The sequence below is a fragment of the Lonchura striata genome, chromosome 1A, assembly GCF_050655825.1.
Source record: "Lonchura striata isolate lonStrDom1 chromosome 1A, ASM5065582v1, whole genome shotgun sequence".
Taxonomy (NCBI): domain Eukaryota; kingdom Metazoa; phylum Chordata; class Aves; order Passeriformes; family Estrildidae; genus Lonchura; species Lonchura striata.
In genome coordinates this window covers 64,036,358-64,062,381 of record NC_140741.1, presented here as the reverse complement: position 1 = coordinate 64,062,381, position 26,024 = coordinate 64,036,358, and the positions used below count along the sequence as shown (strand labels likewise).

The window sequence follows — 26,024 nt, the reverse complement described above, 5'->3', positions numbered from 1 at the left end:
TCTTCTTACAAAATCCTTGTGAACATTTGATTTACCATACATTAATCCACCATCATGGAGTTACCATAAAGAACAGTTGAGGACAAATGGCTGGGATCAGCCCCCCTCCTGCTTGCAGGGTTATTTCCCCAAAGGCCAGGCTTGAGGCTGCAGTGTAACATGGCATTTGCTATTGCTTCTATTTGTATTTGTCATATTCCATATGCCTAGTAATAGAGTTGCCACTCTGCTCACATTTTAGGGGAAAAACTATGAAGAAAATCTCAGAGAGGCTGGTAAGTGCTGCAGAGGCAAATAATTACACCTGTCCTGATAGTTCTTAATTTAATCTGAAGGACTTTGTGGGCAGCCTGACTGCAGAACGTAAGGAAAGGGCTGCTTCCCCCACATTCTAGGATTGGGGTATCAGATATTGGCATGAGGACCACATTTTCAAAAACCATTGGATATACTCCTAATCCCCAACAAGCTGCCCGCAATGGTGCTGGCAAAGATTGCCTTTGGGCATCCAAAGATCAACTTAAATATCAAACCTCTAGGGAAACACTCCAGAAAAAATGTCAGACATAAAAATGTTTGAGTATTTTTTCCTGTATGAACATGGCAGTGAAGTAATTCAGCAATTCACACTGATAGCATTTAGGACTTTGAATTTAAACAGCAAGATAAAATGTTCTAATAAAGTGTATAGTTCAAATCAACATCAGTGAATTAATATTTACTTACAGAAGTCACAGTCAGCAAATAATTTTATTTCTCAATAAAAGGCAAGAAGGGAGCATGTGAGTGAATAAAGTGGCACTTTTAGAGAAAGCACAGAAGAAGTGTTCACAGGGGACATGTTTTGTTGCTATATAAATTTTACTTGATCCTGAAGTTCCGACAACTGAAGAGCAGAGGGACAGGAACTAGAAGAATTCCTGTGATTCTGTAGGATTCTAGCTATTATAAAAATTGTTCTCATTGTATGCTCCTACATGTTTGAATTTTATAGTGGAGCATCTACCTGGACTCCTGATACATGCAAAGAGCCAGATATGGCAGGAAAACTTTGCCATGAATACTTTGTAGGGACCACTTAGTCCTTCCTAAGGTCAGGCTACATAATCCAAGGGATATTTTAATTCTCTAATTCTCATATTTCAACAGATAAAAAGTGCTTAGTCTGTTCTACTTCTGTAATGTGGTCTATGAAATATTGTCTGGAAATCCAGAAACACTGTCCTGCTAATACAGCAGTTTCATCATTAGTTGTCCTTTCTAGGATTACTCTTCTACAAAATTGGATGGCTGTTGGTAATCCTGATTCAAACCTTTGTGCTGTCTTTGAAGTGCATTACCTTTGACAATAAACTGCTCATTAGCTTGACAAGAACACATGAAGAGCAAGATAATTGATCTCCTGTTCCTCAGATCATTGTCATACTACTACGTGTTTAGAAATGATCCAATTTGCTCCTCTCCTGCTGCAGACAGGTAGGTTAATTTCTTTTCTCTTTATACAAACAGAAGACAGTATTAATTGCCCTGGCTGGGTGCAGTTTTCTACATTATCTTTCTCATCTGTCTGGACTAAAATCTTAGCACATTAAAATCACTTCAGCTTTCTTTTCACAGCTGGTCCTCGCTGCTGCTGCTGACATGTGTTGCATTTATTGAGATGACTTCTCCACAGACCTGCCATCTCTCTCATCTCTGGTTTAGAGTCCCACCTCTCTCTGCTATTGTTCACTTTGCTGAGGGGGAAACATCTGCTGTTTCCTCACCCCTATTTGTCATTCCTTTTCCCTCTGCAATACCTGAGTATGTGGACATTATATTGACTGATGTATTTTGTGATATCTGAACCATAAAGAAGATAAACATCGCAAACTGCCAAGAGATTTTTAAACATAAATCTTTCTGAAGTTTAATCCCACAGTTTTAGTGCAATTTGGAAACCACTTTAGGACCTCTCTCTCCTGTCACAAAGCTTTCCTCAACCTCTTTGCCACTGGAAATATCGCAGTACCTCTACATTTCTCATATGCCATGAAGAAGTGATGACCAAGAGAATCTCTGTTTCTTATTGATTGATTTTACATGCTCAGCTATTCTTCATGTCATCTTTGACAAGTGCGCCTTCTGTAAGTGACTGCTGCTTGGTGTGCTGATAGGCTTTGAGATGAAACATGACATTAGATTGGGAAGGAGAGTTCAAGCCAGCAAAACACTTCTGTGCTGTCTCTTTCTCCTTTAAATGTACTGAATCCCCTGCTTTCTCTAGTCCTACTATTAAAACTGTTTTTTACAGAAATATGCATTAATGCCAACATTTATTCTTTACTAATTTATGCATTTATTAACATTTGATCATTTATCATAGGATTAAACAGATTTTTTTTTAATAGTTGTTCTTGTTTAGCCTGGTTTAGTTCTTATACAGCACCTTCTTTATGCTCTCCACTGCCATTTTATGAGCTTACATGGAGGCAAGATGGTCACAGGAACAGATGCTCAATGGCCTAGACAGTCTTCTTCATACTACACATGCTGAACCTTTGCTCATCCAGCCATTCCCTGGCAAGTGGTACTGGTACAGATTCCCTTTCCCTACTGAAGAAATCAGTTACTTCCATGGTTCCTGACTTTCTGATCTAACAGTGTCCTGTCAGTTTTCAGAAAGTCTCATAGACATAAATTGCTAGTATTATTTCAATTATTTCAATTATTTCAATTTTCTAAATTAAAAATGTACTAAACACTCCTAGTTCAACAAGTCAGCAGTGGCTGGCTGAGCATGGACAATGGTGCTACATTTATGGTGGTGTGGGTGTCACTTACCTACCTTAACTTCCTCAGCTAATACATGTCAGCTACATATTACATTGGACATTTATGATTATGTGAAACATATTTTTTCCACAAGACAAGAGATCTTTGTAAGGTTGGTGGCAAATTGAACTCAAGAAATGAGGAAATCCATGCTTAAGTAAGCAGGCTTTTGCCTGTGGGTTGGGGACTGTGAGAATGACCATATTCTGACATGACTGGATACTGGAAGAAAATATTATAAACATTAGTTGGACACATCATACAAGACGGTTCTCAAAGTGGGTGGTTTCCCAAGAAAATAAGAAAATGCTCCCATTCTTGCATTCCCAGCAGAGAAATCCTCCTTCTTTGTTCTATGTTTCTTCTATGTTCACATAAACATGTGTCCTCTCCTGTTGCCTCCTCTCTCCTTGTCCCTTTCCCACTTTCACAGTTTCTCCTGTTTTCTTCCAGTCACCAAATTTTTGATTTAGGTCAGGAACTGTGGTGCTGTGACTTTTCTTTTACAAAGAGCCTTTCTTTTCTTTCTTTCTGCAGCTCCAAAAACACTCACAGCCACTCCTTCTCTGTTCCTGAGCCTCCAAAGAAACAGATGGCTGCTGGGAAGGATGTGTCTTATGATGAATTTGAAAGACCAGGCAGTCACTCTCAAAATCATACAGTGCTCTTGTGCAAAATAGTAATTTGATGTGAGGCCTCTCCCAGCAATGGAGTGACACACAGTCTCTGCTGGGACTCATAAAATTGGACACACAGAGAGGATATAAAGTGCTTAGCTGGTGCACTTGGATGGTACATCTCTGCCAGAGCTGCACATGCCAGAAGGGGAAGCGGGAGGAGTGGGAAAATATTAATCACTTCCAAGCCAAGTTATGTAGGATTTAGGAAGAGAAGATTGGAGGAAAATACAAGCACTTCTCTGTTCATCTGTACACAAATAATGGCTTCAGAAACTATTTGAGTGGCTCAGTGTAGGGGGCCCTGTGGCACAGCCCTGCTGGGGTCTGCACACACAGGGCAGCTGCTCCACACAGACCAGAGAGCAGAGCTGGAAATGCTGCTCCAGCACTCACTGCAATTGGTTGTGGTAAAGATGGGATTTTAGCAGCTGCCAGGGGAAAAATTTTAGGGTGGATAGCAACAACTGTTAATAATTCCTGATTTTACTCCCACTAGACAATCAAACGAGAATGAGCTTTCTGCCACTAAATGGGTCTTCACTGGAGGCAGAGCTACTGCAGAAATTCTTTGTGCTGAAAAGCTCATGATACATCATTATGGTTTTCTTTTATTCGTGTTCCACTTCTGTTTAGCATTGCTGAAAATGCTGGCTTTCTGCTATTGTCTCAGGAAAATCTGTCTCAGGATTGTGGTGAGTTTTTGGATTCTCTCCTAGCACCCACCTCTCTGCGCTGACTCACAAGCAAGGTGGTGAAGTTTATTCCAGAGGGACCAAATCTACATCCTGTGAACAAAAGGAGAAGAAGACTGGGGGCTCTTTTAATCTGAAATTTCTCTGTTGAGACTTCTATAAGCAAGGATGAATTTAAAGTTGAGAGCAATGGATAAATAAATTATGGAGGCTCCCAACAGACAAGCCCTCTGTGAGTTATGAGGCATCTGCAGGGAAATAATGCCTCTTCTCATTTCTTTCCACTCAAGTCCATTTAACACACTGCTGCTAAAGCTATCTACCTTGGCAGCTCTTCTGCAACCCATTAAGAGTCCTTGATCTTTCCATACCCATAAAGAGGTTTTTTTTTAATAGTATCACACATCCTTAATGCCTCTAGTCCAGAAAAAACATTTAAAGAGCTGATACAAAGGAACACTAGGAGCAAAAATTGTAGGCACACATTAAAACCTATTAAAATGAGCATCTACAAAATAAAAGTATCAGTAAAATTCTGTAAACTACGGCATTTTTACATAAGATGGTTAAGCTATGAAAAACCTGCACAGATGGAAAGCTGTGACAGTTCTTAATAAAAAGGAAAATGAACGTCACAGAATGAATGTATTGACTAACAAATGCAGGTAAGTGCTAAAATGCCCATCAAGGATTTATTTGAACAAAATAAACTAACCCAGTAAAATATTTCTGTGTCTTGTATTAATTAAAACAATAAATTTAATTATATTTATGAAATAGGATTGAAAGAAATAGAAAACTCAGTAACAATCTTATCTAAAAAGAAGGCTCCAACCTTCAAAACTTGATGCTAAGACCAAGAGATGTGTTTATCTGGGTATTATATACTGTATATATACTCACTATACAGAACAGAATTAGTTTTGTACCAAGAGAGATGTATAACTTCCTCTTCTGGGGCTTTGTACACATATATCATATGAAACTATTGTCTATCTTTATGGTCACTGTGGTGGAAAAATTATTAATATTTAAGATTCAGAGGTCTGTCTAAGAGTTATCTTTGCTAAAAGAACACTTCTTTTGAACATAAAAGCTAACAGTCTGCCACTGTTTCCAACTCCCCTCTTCTGAGCTAAGGGAGCACTGGGGGATTGCTCCTATAGAACTCCACCAACACTTATCCCTCCATATTGTCCTGTTATTTACTGTTGGACAACTTGGGACTGTGGCAGTGACTTAAGGAGTCCACACCTCCCAGGGATTTATATTTGACTTTATTAGCATTGAAATTATTATTTTTCCTCAACTCTTCCCTTGCTTTCTGAACCACTGCATGGGTTGGGGCTCTGCAATCACAGTGGGGGAGCAGAGGGAGAGATGCTGTCTGAGAGCTCTCTCACTGTGGTCACAGTTCATGAAGCTGTTGCCTGACCTGTCCTAAGTTGTACCTGCCTTATTATGCATGGGAAGGTTGAGATTCTTCTATGGCATCTACTGGTTAAGGAATGATAACCTCTTCTGCTGGCTGTTTCAGACATAGACTGTGATAACACAAATGACCCTATTCAGGAATCCCAAAACCCTCCAAGCTCTAGAAATTGGAAGCTGCTGGATAGAACTGAGAAGCAAAGTGTTTTCCTCTTGTACAATACAAAAGTCCTGAAAAAGTGTGCCTTCCACAAAAAAAAAAAAAAAAAAAAAAAAAAATTCAACCTCAAACATTTTCATCACATGAAAATTAGACAGAGGTATTTAATTCCAGTTGGGGTTTTGAAAGGGGGGTAGGGATTTATTTCTCATGATTTTTTTAACCATTTGGAAACACTTCATTTCAGTTTGGAAGGAATTATTGCTATAGTTAGTTTCACCAAAAGTATGTACATTGTGAAATAAAAGCAAATTGAAACAACAAAGTGTAATTATTGAAATTCTTCTCCTTTTTGATGAAAATCTGTGTTTTCAGGAAACCAAAATCTTCATTCATAAATATTCACTGCACTCAGCTCTAGTTGTTCTATTTTTGGATTAGTTAAAAATTTGAAATCAACAAGAATTTGTCACCCACTTCAATGTGCATAGAATTTTTCAGTCACTCATTAATAAATTAATTAATAAACCAAAATATTTAGGTCCTAATGAGACAAACCCACACTTTAATTTATACTTAATTTCATTCAATAAATATAATGTTTGTGTTTGCTCAAATGCTTGTAAGGGAGTGCAGAAACTCACCACATGGCAGGATTCAATTCTTGCTGATGGTAAGAGTCAAAGTCATCTCGCAGGATAACGCTGTCACTGTGCATTTCAGCTGCAAAGAAGACAAAGCAGTATATGAAAAAAACCCCAGTGCAATCATCCCATGCTTTCTAAATGTTGCCTTACCTAAAGATATGCATTGTAAAATGCATTTTAGATTTCTAAAAATCTGCTTTTTATGTTATGCTACAAGTCAGGGTTTCTTAGTTACAGGGCTTTTTCCTTACTGTGGATCATAGTGCCACAAAAAAATTAAAAAAGTGCCTGATCGTGAAAGTGTAATGACTATGGAAAGGTGAAGTCATCAAGTACACACTAAATCTTTTAAGAACTTTTGTTCCGAATTGTTGGTTTTCTGAATGTTTAGAAAAAAATCCTTCCATATCCAGATTGTGCAAACAGGGGCACAAGAATGGATGAGAAGTCTTAGTAAGTGTATTACAGCTCTTATCATCAGGAGATTCATTTTAAAAACTCATAAGCAAAAATCCATGAGCTCACTGGAATTTCTCTGCTACTATCAGCAGACCTGGCAGTAAAGGTCAACTTACCTAAGGAATATAAACTGTGAGTTATGTTATGCAAATATTTTTCACCACTTTCTGCAGACTTTGGACCCCAATATTCCACCTAGATTTACTGTCTGATTTATGTATGATGACCAAAAAACTCAAAATCCCAACTTTGGCACCTGTTATTGTTAGACAGATCCTTCTCTACAAATACTTCCACTAAATGGATGAAGTAACTGTCTCCTGCTCTTTAAACTGAGGAAGAGTGCCATAATCTGTCCTGGATGAATCAAATTGCAGCACAAGGGTTGGTGGATGCAGGGCTGGAGAGCAGGAGCAGCAGTGCCTTGCTCCAGGGTCCACCTTGGAGGTGCACTGGCACAAAACCTTCCTCACAGTAACCCTGCCCTGGTGTGAGATGCTGTCTCACACTGAAGGTTATGGGTCATAGAATCAGAGAATGGTTTGGGTTGAAAGGGACCTTAAAGATCATCTAATTCTAACACCTCTGGCATGGGCAGGGACACCTCTCACTACACCAGAGTGTTCAAAATCACTTCCAACCTGGCCTTGAATGCTTCCAGGGATGGGGCATCCACAGCTTCTCTGGAAACCTATTTCAGTGTCTGGCCACCCTCACAGTAAAGATTTTCTTCCTGACAGCTAATCTAAACCTGCCATCTTCCATTTTAAAGCCCTTTTTCTCTCTTGTTCTATTACTACAAGCCCTTAAAAAAATTCCTCTCCAGCTTCCATACAGCCCCTTAAGTACTGGAAAGTGCTCTAATGTGTCACTGAAGCCTTCCCTTCTCCTGGCAGAACAATCCCACCTCTTCCAGCCTGTTTTCATAGCAGGGGTGCTCCAGTCCTATTTCTATGCAAACGGATACTCCAATACATAACTAGGACCAAAAGGTCTGCAGCATGATATACTCACACTGCAAGGAGTCAAAAACAATAAAGAGCAATAAAAATCACAATGAAGAAACAACTAATCAGAATTAGACATAATTCATTCAATTTTATATGAATCTCATTTTTGTTTGAATTCCTCAGACCTAGTTTAATGTGACGTTACAGATTTTTTATTACAATAAAGTCAATTATTCTGAGTTTAAGTAGTAAGAATGACAAATCACCTACCTAGGTGAGGATGTAAGGGAGCTTCTGTCGGGGCTGTGGAAAACAAAGACACACAGTGTATGAATATCTTCTAGCAACAGGGTTCAACTGCAGCATTAAATATCAATTCAGCTGAAAACAAATAGTGCAGTATATATTCTCTTAAATCAGCTATCCTGGTAGTTTAATTGTGAAAAATGTGATAGACCCCAAAAGTTATGAAAAAATAATAGGAAAACAGAAATAATTGTTGTCTTAATTAAAATAAGCATTGAAATAAATGAAAGTCAGTACTAGTTTTGCAGTATGGTAAAAAAGATCAAGTCTAGAATGATGAGATATGGTTAAAAATAATTTGGATTAAGATTCAATAGCTCAAGGGCTGACAAAGAGTGAAAATCATGCTCAACAACAGAAATAGTCTAGGAGGGGCAAAAAATATCATACTTTGATCTTTTATACTGCACTGAACAACATTTTACTGGGCATATTATTGGGGAAAGTAATCCAAATATTCCTAGGGCAACAAGTAACAGATTAACTCTGCAAATCACAATATCAAACACTTATATGAAAGCATGTTTTTGCAGGCAATGCTGATCAATTCCCCAGCAGGTCTCTGCCTCCCAAGAAACACCAGAATGTTGTAAAGACACACTGAATGGGGCACGTGAAATGGCACAAGTTTATGGAGTAACCTTCTACCAACACTTTGCAACAGGAGTCTTGGTGTAGCACTACACAAATGGAACCAGACTGTGCCTGAAAGGGCACAGCTACATAAAAATATATGGGAAAGTCTAGAAACTGGCTACACAGTGTGTTAGATAGTCCATGGCAGCTACCACATCCATAGCCTTGCTGGACCTTAAATCCAAAGTAGGTTACATCTCTTTCATGAAGGCCAAAGGGGTGCATAAAACCAAGCTCCTGGAAAGCAGCTGCCTATTTGTCTATCAGTACCTCAGCCATGGATCTGTATCTCCAGCTGTCTTTTGGATTTTAGTAAAATAAAACCACCAAAAAAAGAGAATTTTTGAAGCCAAGATTCATGTAGTGATTCTGTGTGTTTGGTTTTGTTTTTTTTTTTTTTTGTTGGGAATTGACTTAATTGCAGCAGTACTCCTGATTTCTTCAACATATTTGCAATAAAATACTGAATTACTGCAATTTCTGTCATAACATCTGACAAATTAAAAATACATTAAAAATAAACATAAAAATGAATACAGCAATCTGTGTAGAACTCTCACACATAGTCATCTGAATAGAAAGTCCAATACAAATCTCAAGAATTTTGTCTTTCTCTTCCTGCTTAGTCCTTAAATTCTGGTTCTGCAAGAAGGCATGCCATTCTATAATGAAATTGCAGCATTTCATGGAGAACTAGGTAATGAAGAAGACTGAGCAGTCAACAAATGACATATCTGCAGACCAGAAAATGATGGCAAGCAATCTGGATTTACCTTAGACAGAAAACTTCCATTTAACAATTAGAGGAGTGACACGTTTTACCTCATCCACCAACCATATAAATATATACATATATGTGTGTGTATATAACTCTCCCCTAACCTTATGTACATATATCCATATGTATCTATATATACACACACACACATATGTACATGCATACATACATAGATAGGCATATAAATGTGTATGTATGCATATACAAGGGTGTGTATGTGTGTATATATACACACAAACTGCAAACCACCATGGAAAACTTTACTGCAGCTGAGAGAAAAGACCTTCTTAAGAGTCTCTTGTTGTTTCAGAAATCTAAAATAATTTTTCCTTTTCGTGGCTATCTTGCTCCATTTTTATACAAGAAATTCACCCATGCTGCTTTGTCCTCCCTAGCAAAAATGCCAATAATGACTCTAGCAATGGCCAAGACCTCTCATCATGCCAGTACAAAAACTGGAGAAATGCAATTATTGCATGTTAATTTTGGCACTGAATCCAGAATAGTGCTGGACTGCACTGGTGAATCCTACAGTGAAAAAGACTGTGTTTGTCCCTTGCAGCCCCAGGTATTGTATTTCTCCATGGAAATGTGTAAATTTCACAAGAAACCTTTTAAAAATTATCTGTAGAAAGAAATGGATCAAACTGGATTAACTGAATTATTCCCCAGATTTTGCAACACAAACTATTCTGTATTTTGCCTGCAGGAAAAGAAGCACATTATGGCATGGGATTTCTAATACTCCTGTAATACTCCTGTTCCAAGAGGCTTGAAATAAAATCTCTGCCCCTGATGTTCTGAACACCCCCTTCTCAGTGGTTTCAGAGCAGTACTGAGGGGTGATGTGCAGTGAGCACAGGGGTGGCTGAGAGCCATCCTGCCAGTGCCCGCCCATGAGGAGCATGGTCACACCAGGGTCATGGGCAGACTCACCAATTGCCCAAGCAAATTTCATTGGCCTTTGAAAATAAGAAAGAGACCACCTTCTCCAAGGAGAGCAGTTCAGACCTCCAAGTGAGAAGGAAGGGCTGTGTTTTCACCCTAGGCTCTTTGGCACGGCTCTTTGGAAGAGGCTTTCTGTGGAAAGGCCCCAGCCGAGGATACACACAGTCATGAATGACACTGCCCAAAGTGATTATGTAAAATTTCAGCATCCAGCAAAAAGGCACAGGTATAGCACAAATTTGGCATCCTTACATTTGCAAACTCTTTTGACTTCACCATTATTTAATAAAACTTGCTGTTTATGTGATTAAAAAATACAGACTTCTGATCTTTTCCTGAAAAGGCTCTTCCACCATACGCATAGAATGTTGCACAACAAAGCTGCTTACCAATCGAATGAAAGGAAGGAAGGGAATTGTGCAGGTGCATACTGATGCTACTGATCAATCATTTAAAAATTAGAGGTGGAACTAAGCAAACACTTCATGTCAGACAAAAAGGTTGTTGTTGCAAGTATAGACTTTATGCTGGGGAGAATTTTCCTAAATCTTTACAGCATCTAAGAAGTCCAAATATTTTTGCCTCAGGTATTCTGATTGTAATTCTAATTCCTGAACTGAATATGACAAAAGACTGTGAAGGTACCATTTAATGAGTGATAAACATAGACTTCATTCTCTTTATAAATAATTTCTGTCTTACATTTTATATTTCATTGCAAAGCAGCACTGTGATGATCTTCAAGTGTTGTATTTAATACAAATAATAGAATATATTTGTATATTATATTACACAAATAATAGAAATGCAAATCATATCACAAAACTGACTGCAGTTGTTTTAAAATATTTTCAGATCTGCCTTTCTAATCAATTTATAGAACTACTTACTTTAAAATAACATGGATTTTTCCATAAGCCATACAGTGTGTCTAAAGTCAACTCGAGTTTTTTGTACAATATGACAAAGATAAAAGAAATTATACAGTAGTAGAAATTATAGCAGAGTAGCTATACAGTGCAAAGATATAAATTTAAAATTTAAAAGGAATTATACAATACTTCAGACTAAGAGGGAAAAAGAAAGACTGTCTCAGTTAATATTTTAAACCATTATTCACTTTGTTAGATGTTCCTTAGGCCCATAGTTGGATGGTTTAAATTTAAAACCAGTATTTGTGTGACTCTTAGCTTGAATAAGAATGTCGTACCTTTTTAAAAAGTAAAGTAAATGAATTTATTATTTGATTTTTAATCAGCACCCTGGGTGTATACAGAGCTTCACAAGAGATGAATTGTGCTGAGCAAAGAATGGAAGCAGAGCTCAACTGAGGTCACAATCTAAGAGGTATCAGCAAATACAATACGAGAAAATGTAAGGAAATGTAGAGTGCTTGCCTTGTCTTACAAGACAGTCCCTTTGGCAAGGAAAAGCAGAGAAGAAAGGATGCAATACAAAGTGATTCAGAGAGAGAAAGGCCACAGTCAAACTGGAGGCATGAGAATCTTGAGGAAGCAAATGGGGAATTCAAAAGTCAATGGGGACATTGTAGGGCTCTGTGTAACTGGGATGAGGGAGAATGGAAGAATGTTTTAGAGTAAAATGTTAAATTTTTCTGTGGATGAAATAAGGCTGCTGAAAGGTTAAGCCAATTTAAATATGCCCCTTTTTGGTTAAACTGGAAGGGAGAGAAATGTTAAGGAAGTGGCAAGGGAATGTCATCTTCTAGAAACTGGAATGTGAGGAGCTAAGAAACAATTTGTTTCTAGTCTTGTTGTCAATGAAAAAATAAGAAACAAAATCATTAAACATGGTTAATAGTTGACTGTTAAGTAACATTAGTTCCCATCCAGATAAAAAGAGCAAGCATAAGGCAAATTAAACACAAAAATATCCATTTGTAGTACTGACACCCATATTCTATAGAGTTTTGGGGTCAAGACTGTGTATAGGTAGAAAATGCAGCGTAGGAAAATACTCTTAAAACCACTAAAAATATGCCTTTATTTTTTTTTTTTCTCAGAACCCCGAACTTTGGGGGTTTTTTTAATATAAAGGGAAGGTGAATTACAGTAACACAAATGCCCACATGATACCAGACAAACACTGTGCTCAGAGTTCTACAGCCAGGGGCCATCAGTTGTTGCTCATCAATTCAGGACAAATGAGGTGTGGAGAGAGGTATCTTCTGTTTTGCAGATTATGAAATCTAATCTCCTTGTCATTAGCAGCCAGATGAAGATAAAAAGGGAAATAAATACTTCCTCTCTACTGGTAAACAAAGTTGCTATTGAATGATAGAGACTGAGCATCCCCCAGGGAGAGTCAGTGAGTTGGCCAGGGACTGTTTTATTCTTGCTGACACGAACTGAGGAGTTTTACACCAGCTCTACACTCCAGTCCTCTGCTCTGTAAAATACTGCCCTGAGAGCTTGCAAAATACAATCCTGAGATCCTGAAATCTGTTTAGCTTTTTTTTTTTTCAGAGTGTTCCTAAATTTTACAAGGTACAAAATACACCTAAAAGGTCTTGCACAAACATTCAGGCAAAAGTTCTCTAATAAAAGAGAATCTGGGCCAATTCTCAGTATTTTCTTTCAGTATGGAGACATCTGCCAGACTGTAGAGGGGTCTCTTAAGAAAGGAAACCCAGTTCTATAACCCATCACCTTGACCATGAGATTGAAAAAAATTCTGGGAATTATGCAGAAGGGAATGATATTGCCCTAAGTGGGAGCAGCTTCCTTCATCTTCTCCATATTTTAGGTTTTACTGTTCTGAGATTCTCTGCTAGTCAGTCAGAACTAAGATGCACACAAATCTCCCACTCTAGTCCCTTTTCCAAAGAATGGTGTTACTGATCTAAAGTTACAGTGTGCCAGGGAAAAAGCCTCCTTAACTGGCATCACCCTGCTTGGTGTGGCCAAGGCAGGTGGGGCTGTGCAGCACCAGCTGCTCCTCCCAGCAATGTTTTTATTTTCATGCAGATCTAAACTCTTCTGAGTTCTACTATGCAATGCAGCCAGGTCTGATGTCTTGTCAACTCCATTTTAGTTATGCCACTGCTAACTAATGTATGACTTTTGTTCTACTCAATTCAGAAATAAATATGAATCAACATGCACAATATTAAGTTTACCTTATTTTCAATTTATTTTGCTATTAGATCAATTAGTTAAATATATGGTTTATTAAATTTATTTTTACTGGCAAGAATATAATCAGTCACTATGATCATTATTTATCCTTAAAAGTATTGCCAAGACCTCTACCTTTTCTAGATTCTCCTATACAGTTTTGGCTTTTTTGGGTTTTTTCCTGTTTGTACTAGATGAACATTTTCTATGATAATTTTTATGTCTCCTTTCTTCAATAGAATTCTCATAAAATTTAAAGCTTACATCAGCTCTCAAACATCTCTTTAGTTACCTAAAATACGTATTATATTCTGAACACAGAGATTTTTAAGCAATTATTTTACTTTCTTTGGTGTCTTTCCATATGGCATCTTTTGTTACTACATTTACATTATACATATGGCATTGCCATCCCTTAACACTACCATTTATCATCCTCTTATTCTCTTCAAAATAGAAAAAAATTTCCTTTCACTGCACAAATTCCATTAACTCTGTCAGGATTTATTAATGCACATCGGAGGGTGGACAACAACAGTAAATGTGATTTTTGAGATTCCTTGCTACTTTCACATCTTCATGTACATCCTTTTTACTAGACATTAGGAACTGTGATATCACCTCTAGTGAACATACTTATTAAGAAGATGTCCTGTAATAAATCTATGAAGTTACCCTGTGGTTTTATTTTTCTTTACTTAATATGTCACATCATTCAGTGCATGATTTAAGTATAGTAATGTTTAGGGCTAGAAACAGACCTCATCTATGCCAATCTACCTTGCTGTTTTGCATATATATTAATATGATATTTGCATCTAAATAAATTCACTAATTCTTTCTGAAAGAATCCTTTGTTTACATGAGTGGTGTTGATGAAAATGGAATAAATGAAGTAAGGTCTACTTCAAAGAAAGCCTCTTTTCTTTGAATAGGAAAATTAATTCTAATAATATAAGAATGATAATAGTATGCAGTGGCTAGAGATTAATGCAATGCACACTGTGCTGAAGAAATAAGAACAAAAAGGCAGAGGAGAGCCTGGATGGGGTGGGAGAAAGGGTAATGGGCAATGCAGTGGTTGAATATCCAAGTCAAGAAAGCTGTGTCTGAGCTAGAAAACCAAGGGGAGAGAGAAGCCATGGTGAGGAAAAAAAATGTGGGACAAGAGCCAAGAGAAAACTGCACATCAGTATTGCAGGGAAATCTGATCTATAGATTTTACAGATGTACAGATTCTACAATGCTACAGTTGTCACATGCTGTCCACTGCTCTAGGTGACCCTTGTCTAAGCCAAACCCAAGGGTTGCAGAGATACTGCAGTACACACACTTCGGGGATGATAAATCTAGGATATCTCTGAAGTGACTGTGTATAAAGCAAAGAGAATTGCTGGGGAAATCACAGGAAACAGAAAAAGTTATAAGGATGTGGGAGATTGTGGCAAGGTAGGGAAGCTAAAGGCCCTTTCAGGGAGCTGGTACAGGACGTGGCTATCAGTGGCTGGATGGGAGGAGGGGACAGCAAAGAGATTATCACAGCTGAGAAGCCAGGGGGACATCTCAGCATCCTTTAGATTCTGAATACAACCAATACCCAAGTTCTATTTTCTCTTTGTTCTGCAGAGTTACTGTGAACTCAGGGACAGCACACAGTAACATAAGGTCTTACTGTTCTAACCAACATAAGTGTTGATCCGAGGTTAGGTTATGCTCCAAAATTGCAGAACTGTAAAGAAGAGAAGGGTGAAAGAATAAAAATTTATTTTGTCAGCTCTCCCACTAAAATCTCAGCAAACAAAACGTCTGAAGAATGATTGTCAGGTCTGTATAGATGGATATCTACCCACTTGCCTCTGCTTACCAAGGTATTTTCTTCTAGCAGGGAGAAATCTTGTTGCTTTGTCCATATTCTCCTTGACCCTGTTGCCAGTTCTGACACTGACAGTCATGTATTTCCATTCAGCTTGTGCATAGCTCTCACATCGTGGCCACTCCCAGCTCTTTGTCACTGCCATCAATATAACTCCAGCTTCCCTCTCCCTTCCTCACCTGTTCTGGCTGCCCCAGACTGTCTTTGGCTGTTGTGTGCTCACTCTGCAGTTGTGCCTTGGAGAATTTAATCTGTTTCTGTTCTGGTTTTTGTCACTTTATGTTGATTACTATGCATATTCACTTTTCCACTCTTGACTCACATCCATCCAGCAAGCAGCCTGTGTGAGATACCCTCCCCATCCTCCTCAGCATGTCCCAAACGATGATCCTGCCAACACTTCTGCTCCAGGTCCCCACACACTCACCACTGAAACACTACACTTCCACACTCCCATTACAGGTGCACAATTACCTCCTGTTAATTTCTCCAGATGTTCTTCCATCTTCACAGCAAAACTGTGGCTGGCCCAAATCACTTTCCATCCAGGTCACCATAACACTCCCTTCTCATTGCCAGCACTGTGTTACATATTTCTATTTCCTCCTAAGTCTAACCAACATCCTAACCTGCTAGCTGATATTTTTTCACTTCTCTGAATCCCTCTTCCTACTGCCACTGAGCTACAAGAAAAGTGAAAACTTGAATATGAAGTTGAAAATTGAAATTTTTTTTCCTCGTTATCACTGAGCTACTATTGATACCTTATATGAATAACTCAAGTTATGTTCCTGAAATAATGTTTAACAGCTTTTTATTGCAAAAACCATATTGCCAAACTCATAGGAAAAAAACCCCAACCTTAAAGCTCTAGTGCCCCCAAGAAATGTGTTTTATGGGATATTTTTTTTGTGTTAATATCACAACACACTTCCCATTTAAAAATCTTTATTTTAAGTCATTTGGCCTGTGTTTCATTGTTTCTTTTCACATGGAAATATTACTGGAATTTTGTTGATATAAAATATATCGTATATAAAATATATAATATATATATTATATATTTTATGATATAAAATTCACTGGAATTTTGCTGATATATTTTGCTGATATATATTTTGCTGGAAATTCCTTTCTCTCTTGTACCAAAAGTTACAGATACCTTCTTTACTTGTCCCTGTCTTAATGAAGCAGGTTCAAAGCAAAGTACTGTTTGTAGACAACAAATGACAACAGGACATTTATTTTTTAGGTTATTCATTGAAAGGGTAAGATATGAAAACAATTAGATTTTTAAAATTTGTGTAAGTCAAACATTTTGCCTAGCTATAAAAATGATCAAATGTTGTACGTGACAGGCAAAAATTCAATGGCCCACTTTCACAAAATAGGAAGGCAGATTTTTCACAAGTACATGTATGAGCTGGATAGTAAACAAAGCTTCTGCAGCCATATTGCTTCAAGTTAATACAGTGAGGGTTAAAACTCAGCTCGTGGTTCTGACAGAAAAGAAATGTTGGCTATTACAGGCTGATTTCAGGCATGTGCATAATGCTAATTAAAGTTTTGTATGTTCCCCAACACTTAGCAGAAAGGAAAAGTGGGATACCTGGATAGACAATGGGAAGTGCAAAGCCAAAGAAACTCAGTTTCAAGAATGTAAATAAGATCCTGATTAGAGGTTTTCTATAGAATAGCTTTCATGAAGAGTAACACTGATATGCAGGTACAATGAAAAACCGCATTTGCCAGATATTTTTAGAATTATGGTGAGTCTTACCTCCCTGTTCACACAGCTGTTGTGCTAAGGCATCCTTGAATATAACTTGGCCCCTATGAGTAGCTGTAGCCCTGTGGACATAAAAAAGATAACAATAAATAATATAAACTTATTTATACATGTATATCTTTATGCATGACTATTCAAATCAGAAGTCCCATTCTGCTTTTTTCTGTGTTCTTTTTGTACTCTTCTAAATTTATAGAATAATTTGCAGCAATTGTTTCGTGCATAGCAAAAGAAAATTCCTAAGCCAAAATGGTTTGGTTGGTAATAAAAATCACTGGCATGTAACGAAGGATATCTTTAACATGTATCTGTAGCTGAATGCAGAGTGTCTATATTTGAGGCCTCAAAAGTTTTGTCTAAAGGATAATTAATTCTTATTAGTGATCCACAGCTAGAAGGCATGTAATGTACCACAAAATTTGTCATTCTGTTTCCCCATGATCAGGTAGAAATATAATGCAATGTGATTTGTTTTTCTCTTACAGAGCTCTCATGCTAACAGTAATTGTTTTACTTTCTTTCCAGTTGCTCATTTCATCCCTCTTTTCCAAGTGCAATACTTCACAACATCAGTATTTTCTCAGAGATTTCAAAACCTTTCAGTATTTGCAAGTGTTGTATCTGAAGTCTTATTTCTTTCAGCCAAAGTTCTTCCAATATCTGTCTTGACTCATGCACACTCTTCATACATGTTCTTTAGCCTTTCTCTAATTAATATTAATGAGATCAGTATAGAGCCATTTGAAGTCCTTGAAATGGCCTCTCAGTTCAAAAGTAAGATGTTGAAAGCTACTTTATGAGTGCAGTTTCTCAGCCAGTAGTGTGCCCTCTCGAATGGATCATGCCCAGCTTGCTTATGAAAAGTCAGAAAAGACCAGAAAGGAATGGTGGGAAAATGAAAACCAAAATACATTATATTTTACTTGGCTACTAGGCCAGGTACCCTGAAAAGGAAGAAGAATAAAAGTAACATATCTAATACTAAATTTTTCATATACAGTGGATACCCAGGGTAAACTCATCTCCAAACTGCCAGAATACAAATAGGAGTAAACGAAAGCTCCTCTGGTATCTACTTTGCTTTCTGGACATGTAGGAAAGCTCTATTTACACCAACGTGTGTGTCCTGAAATGCAAAGCTACGCTGACGTGATGCTCCTTGGGCTTTTAGACACCCTCTTCCTCTGCCTGAGGAAGGAGAGCTGTGTCACCTTTTCCACCTTGGACTTCTAGAGGCAGATGTAAAGCTGCAGCCTTGCCACACCGGCAGTGACAGGATTTTGGCCACAGTCTCAGGATCACATCACCAGTATGAGGTTTTGGTTGCACTCCCTACCATGTCCCCCATTGCAACTATTTTAGGATTTTCAGTGCTTTCATAAAACACAACAGAACTTCATGCTATAGTTCTATGTTAGCATTTCTGTATCTGCTGACAAGGCCACTGACCGTGCTAAGTACAGAGTAAAATAAAAATAAATACACTGCTCCAGCACATAAAGGCAAGAGAGCTGAGGAATTAAGTCTTATTTAAAAATATGAATTAAAGTATTTATTTAAGCTCTGTTGGCATGAATACAAATGAAACTATAGGATCACTACATATGTTTCTGCAATTTACCACATAGGTGTACTCAGTCATGCAAGTCAGAATTGGACCAAAGAATCTCCAAAATCAAACATTTTGATTTCTTTAGAAGAACTAGATATGGTGGCTTCCTCTGGCAGCTGAAATGGCAGGGCACCCCACAGCCAGCTTTGTGGCCAATGCAGCACCACGAGATGGGTTTTTCATACGTGTTTCAGTGTGGGACTTTAATGTATTGAGCTTCCCTGGCTCAACGTACAAGAAGGCACACCTAAGGCACAGAAGGTATTTTGTCCAGCAGTTCTATCCCCCAAGCTGTCAGGGTGGAAGAGAGGACTCTTTGCAGACAGCGGGAAAGAAAACTTTTATTAGTAGTGGACCAGGACTTCAGAGATGCTGTTTATGCAACAGCCCAGGACACAATTCACAATGTACACAACAACGATGGCAACCAGAGCATTCATTTATGAGGCAGAGAACAGCAAACTCTTGGAACACAGACCACATGCAGAGGAGAGCTCGAGAATGTGTCTGAATGCAAACAAACACCAAGTAATACCAATAATACCCAGCTCTGTGCTGTTTACTGGATCTCTGCATGCGTGTGAGAAACAGGAGGTTCGGGCAGAGAGCCAGCAACCAGCTGAGTGATCGGCATCTTTCTGTGTCTGTCATCCCCTGCTTGACGATGCAGACCAGGAGCCAATTGCTGCTGTTCCATGGCAGGAGAGATCTGCACCCTGGGGACAGGAGTGCAGGGCAGGAGGGGCACAGCTTGCTCCAGCCTGGGCTCACATCACATTTCTCCTGCCATGGGCATCAGCAACGACAGCACAGCTTCAGGGACTTGCTAAGGGTGTTGCTACTACCACTTTACCAGCATTATCTACTCCATTTTCTCTGTATTTGTGCTTTATTAATGGAGCAAATGAAAATAATGCAGTACAATTATGCAGGAATTGAGCTACTTCTAGAAAGATGTTCAAAATAAACCTTTTCTGTATTGAACTTTCTCTGTTGGTGCTTTTCCTAGTTGACAGGTGAGGTTCGCAGAACGGGATCCTGAATTTGGATTATTTTCTTATAAAAACATGTAACATATCCAAACTCATTTCAATTCCTATATTCACATTCATCTAAAAACTACATAATATTTATGATAATTATTACAAAAATAATACTGGCAATGCCTGAAAGAGACTCTACTAAAGAAATAAAATTGTTCAACTATTAATTCTGGGGTTTTGCTTTTGTAGCATATATATATATCTCCAATAACTGAATGTTGTGCTTTTTCAAAAAGTTTCTATGCTGTCTTAAATGTAGTTAAATATTGCTTAGAGGAATGGCACTTACTAACTACTATTTGGTGTTACTCTACACCAGTCTGTAGTCCCACTCTGATATTGTCTGCTATTTATTCCCAGCTAAAAGGCAAGTGACTAATCAGATCTAATGTGTCAGACAGACAAAAGGCAAGATACATGTTCCATACATCCCCAGAGAAAATTCCAAGTAGGAATTAATCTTTCCAAAGGGATGAGAAATAAAAGAAAAATGGTAGACATCCCATCCTGTTCCCAGAGGAGGAACATCCTGACGTGGTAAGTGAGAGCTTTGAAAGAAAAATAACTTAGAGGTAATGAGGTTCCTCTTTATATTAACCTCACTCTTCCATTAGCCTAGATCTATTTGTGTGCTTGGGGCTATGCAAGAGGGGATGAACTGCTTACAGAGAAATAAAGAGTTCTGAACACAAAAAGACTACATCAAGTGCCAAGGTTCACTGGCATCTCAAGGCATTGCTAACCCCATATGTCAATTACAGCACTTTTTAAAAGAATTTTCCTTCCTAAGCCACAACTATTTGAGCTAAAATCAGATTCCAATAAGGATGCTTGGTACTTGTTCTGCCCTTACACAAATGCTTGGCTACCTGTACCTTTTTCTGGTGATGGAAGGCACTGGGACAAATTCATGCAAGAGAGGGCTTCAAAAAGGCTCAGGTGCCCTACAGTAAAATACCTCATCTCATGGTGCACCAAAGAGGATTTTCTACAAGATCAAAGAAAAGGTTATTTCTTACTTGCACTAGCAGAATTTAACCTTGTGTCAGCTACTAATGGTTAGTGGCTGCTTCTATTCCAGGAAATTCAGGGTGACATCCACAACACTGGCTCCAGGAAAATCAGTGAGTGACTGTATGAAGCTGAGATTGGCTCTTCCCCAACCCCACAGTGGTGCCCCTGAAATCAGGTCTGATGCCAGCACAGACTGTGTTGGTTCCCCACCACTGTGGGGGACACAGCTGATGCTAGGCAAGTTATGAGCCTGGGCTGGAGCAGAAAATAATGCATACCCAATGATTGGTGTTGGCATTTTGTGCTGAAGTATCTCACAGTTCACACTGGTTTCACATGGGTTGCTAAGTTGTTCTTGTTAACAGGTTGCACTTTGAAGAGGTTGTTTTGGCTGAGGAGAGCAGAGGCAGGAGCCTATATGGGACTGACCCTTGTGTGCTGCCTCTGCTGCCTGGCTCTGCCACCTCCAGCTGTGGAAAGGACACACAGCCACACTGCAGAGGTGGATAGTCACCCTGCTTATGCCAATAAATGGGTTGATTTTTAATGCATTGTTAAATTTGCATGATCATCTCTGTAGGGTTGTCTTGTTTAACCCATTGTCTTTAAAAAATATATTCTCCTCCAATATGCCTAATTAAGGGATCTCTGAATAAAATAATTTGTAAGTACAATGGAGAAGAGGCCTTCAGGAACATGGGGCTGTGTTGTGCACAGCCTTTCATGGCAGGAGTGTGAACCATTTTCTTCCAGTGCCTTGCAAATAGGGTTCATGGACTATTGACTGTGTGTTATGAGGGGGTGCATTTTGGATTGTGTTTACTACCAGGGCTGGAACCTTCAGTGCTAATTTCTTCAAGAGCAGTCAGACTGACATGTGAAACCTGCCTGGGAGATGATGCTGGCTCTGCTGCTGGGGCCAGGAGGGAAAATGCACAGAGCACTCGTGCTGGGTGGGAGGCTTCCATCCACTGCTTAAATGCCTCCAAGTTGTTATTTCAGTTTGCACTTGACATGCAAGTTCAGTCTAATTAAAGCAGCAGAAATGAGATCTCTGTGTTCTGAAATATGCATTTTGACTCTGCTTTTCTCTTCCTGTCCCAATGGTTTCCTCAATGAGATGTTACGGAGAAAGTCATCTGTCCTGGCCATATTCAGCTGAAATTGTCAGGGAAATTTGGCAAGTAAGATGCAATTACTTATGTAGACATTTGTTCAGGAGACTGAATTGGAACACTTGCTCTAAAAACCTCAATCAGAGGTGAAAATTCTTCAAGGGGAAAGGACTAAAATGGTCAGCAAAAGCCGGGGTGTGTGCTAGAGGGCAAAGAACAGTAATTTATTTAGGGTGACTGTCCTGAGCTGAAGTTTGTGGTTTACATGAACAAATCATATAAATAAATAATTATATTTAATAACTTACTCATGGGTAATCCTTCACATAGGGTAAATGAAAGAGGAACAAGTGCCACCTGGTTTTGTCTTTTGTCTCTAAATTAATCTCTGGGGACTGCACATGTGGGAAAAACACTCAAGTCAACCTAAAGGTTGATTAAAGACTGATTTAATAAACATTTAAGGACTTTCTTTAAACAAGATTTGAATAAAACAGTCTCAAATAGAAAATAAATGAGAAATTATTTTCAGAAATTTTGTTTCAGTATCTGAAGGGAAAGATGGAATTTCTTACAAGAGCATGCAGTGACAGGACAAGGGGGAGTGACTTCAGACTGAAGAGAGTGCAGGTTTAAAATAGATACTAGGAAAAAAATCTTTACTGTGAGAATGGTGAGGCACTGGAACAGGCAGGCCATTCTGTGATTCTATTTTAGATTTTATAATTATAATCCATATTATAGAGGATGAATCTAAGACTACAACACTGGAAACAGAGGGGTGCACAGGCACCTCCAGCCCCTACACATTACAGTTTTTAAGAACCCTTTTGTGTTGTCCTAAAAAACACCAAACTTTTGTTTGGTTGCAAGGTGCATGTACAAAAGGTGGATACAACATAACAATGTATGTACCTAACAGAAGAGGTAAAAAACCATTCTAAAATGTATACAAACACATTCATTTTCCTTTCGCTTCAATTTCAGAGAAGAAAAAGATGTGGGTTTTTAAAAAATGCTGCCTCGTTTTATGTGATTCTTGCTAACTGAAAGTAGATTAGGACAATACTTTCTTCCCAGCTACAGGAAATCCAACATTTTCATTAGTATTTTGCATTGTGTGATTACAAAAAAAAGCAAATTCTTTTTTTTTCTATACTTGAAATAAAGGGTTATTGCAGTGGCATCTGCCAAGCAGAGAGCTCATATAAATAATAGAACAAGCATCCATTGTCTCTCTACTGACACAGTGCCAACAGCTAGGTCCTGTTTTCTACCTTTTTCAGTCTTTGGGAGAAGACTCTGTCCTTTTTTTAGGTTTTATAATCTATTGTACTTTATAATTTAGTGAAATATCAATTGGATGAATTTTAGATTTTTAATGCATTAAATATTTTTAACTATTTGGAATCTAAATTTAACCCTAAGCTAATGAATGTATTACATTTTTTTTGGTATTAAAAATACTGCTTTTCCTAAATTTTGCTTATGTAGTCCTTTAAAGCCTATATTCAATGAAAATATTATACAATCACCCAAATTATCCTTCAAGGACCGCAAAACATTTGTCTTTTCCAATATGAAAAGAAGAAGTGTTGCAGTTACTGTGTATTTTAAAATTCTTGAAATCCCTAAATGAACACAGAGGTATTAAGTAAATGGACTTGCAGTTAATGTATGATTCTGCAATGACCCTTTTCTTAATAGCATTTGCTAATTAAGTTTGGCAATGCTGATCAACTGGGGAAGTTCAACAGAGGCCACAAAGATGGAGCACATACCCTGTGAGGAGAAATTGAGGGAGCTCAATTTCTCATTGAGCCTGCAGAAAAGATTATTTTGGGGGGACATGGCAGCAGCCACCAAAGGAACTTGTGCAGTTCCTCTCCATCATGGTTGTGTTTTAAAACCAGACTGGATTAAAGTCCTGTGCAACACGGTCTGGCCCTCCTTTGGGCAGGATTTTGGACTAAAGACCTTCTGAGATCCCTTCCAGTCTGCATTTAACTGCAGAACCATCATTCTAAGGTTTTATATATCTGGTAAAAGCAACGAAATGAAAGCAAGGTTTGCATCTAATCAGATTAATCATCACTTGAGAACTGATTTTCACAGAACAGAAGAATTAACCAGTTCATTATGTTTAACACTTTGCAGCAATATCTGTGCTATTGATTCTCCCTAATCATGGGGGATATCTCAGAGTACCCAACCAGAAGTGCCAAAGGTTTTACATGATCTCAGAAAACCAGGAGTTTAGAGGAGTTTAGAGGAGTTGATGCTGTGAGGTTTTCTGATATGGTACATCTTTAAATGAAAACTCATAATAGAAAACACTCAGCTAACACAGTGAAAACTTAAAAATATTTAAAATTAAAAAGAAAAATAGGAAATACAATATGAGATGCTGGGATGAAAACAGCATTAATTTTAAAAGACCCCAAATAATGGGGAAAATGATGATATTAATGCCACCTTTTCATTTCACTGCTCTCATGCCCTCTGTACTCCCTATCCATTTCCTAGTTAAGGTTTCTCCAGTCTGCTCTATCCCAATTTTGTCCACTGCTCCCAAAGGACATTGCCACAAGCTGTGGATGAGCTGGACCACAAAAAAATCTTGAACCTTATCCCCTGTATTTGCTTTAAAACCCCCACAAAGAAATCTTCAACAGCCAAATTAATTCCCTTTCTTAAAATCAACTAATTTCAGTAATAATTACATATATGTAACTGGTGCATCCACAGTGTGTGAGTCAGCTCACAAGGGAAGGTTAAAAACTGCCTCTTTAACCTAAAGCTAGAAAAATAATACATCTAAAATCAACATTTCCACAGACCACCCCCCCACAGCACATGGGGCAGGTTTCCCTTCCTAAAGCTTCACCAAACTGAAATATTACACTCCTTGTTCAATGTCTCTTTCTCACCAACCTAAATGCTTTCAGAGGACTGAAAAACAAGTGAAACATGGTAATCTTTCACAGACTGATCAAAACCACACTAAATGAAAACCTGATACAGTTTTTAGTGAAGAATTGTTATTCTTGCTGTGAATATGGTGAACCTCTGGGAAAAAAATGCAGGGTCACTAATCATACAAAGGGCAGTTATTTCTCCTATGTGGTTTTTAATTTTCATCCAGATTTATGAGTTGGAAGAAAGTATATATCCCTGAAGACCATACTAGCTTACAAATAGAAATAGGCAGGTGAAATATTGCCTTACGAGAATAATTAATTCCATCAGCCTTTGAAAAAAAAAAGAAAAATCTGTGAAGTATCACAGAACTCCAGACAAAAGAAGCAGGTGGAATGGCATAATGTACATAGCATAAACTGGAGACATGATGTTGTGTAGCCCTGACAGGAGCTGGTTGTACTAGAGAAGGGCAGGAAGTTATTTGAGGACCTTAGAGGTATTCAAGGCAAGACTGAGGTGTAGTGAGAGGGCCCCTGGAAGTACTGTGCTAGTGGGGTTTACTGTCCAAAGCTGTAGGAGACTTGGATTCATGAATCCTGCTGCTCACAGTACAGTTTGGCCTTTCTTCAGCACAGAGTTTTTCCAGAGATGCCCATTAGAGGGGTGGGAGTAAGAGACAATCAGACACGTGCATGCCTAAATCACATCCAGCCTTTCCCACCCCAATCAGACAGATCAAATTTAAAATCCAATCTGTTCTCTGTGTCCTTCCACAAGTCCTGTCCTCCAGCCCTGCTTTCCAAATCAGCAGCTTTTAGAAGCTCTTAGGGCTGAGCAAAGCCCCTGAGCTCCCCTTGCAGGGTGTTAGCATAGCTCAGCATCCCTTGGTGCTGGTTTCCAGCTGTGCTGGGCGAGAGCTCTGTGAGCCACAGCTGGGGTCAAGACCCAAACAAACAGCTCTGCTGTACCTTCTACCACATTGCTTAACAGCACATCAAGGCTCACAGTTCTGGTATTT

The 26,024-nt window shown here is 38.4% G+C and overlaps 1 protein-coding gene across 2 annotated transcripts in view; it reads right to left on the bottom strand.

Moving 5' to 3' along the window:
• The window catches only part of RELN (reelin), a 277,153-nt gene that overhangs the window by 147,846 nt on the left and 103,283 nt on the right, over positions 1 to 26,024 (bottom strand). For both annotated transcript variants that reach the window (XM_077783642.2, XM_031507057.3), the window contains exons 4-6: positions 17,292 to 17,362; positions 8,104 to 8,136; positions 6,422 to 6,500 (exon numbers count right to left, since the gene is read on the bottom strand). In XM_077783642.2, coding sequence (XP_077639768.1) covers positions 6,422 to 6,500; positions 8,104 to 8,136; positions 17,292 to 17,362 — 183 coding nt within the window. The remainder of the gene's footprint in view (positions 1 to 6,421; positions 6,501 to 8,103; positions 8,137 to 17,291; positions 17,363 to 26,024) is intronic.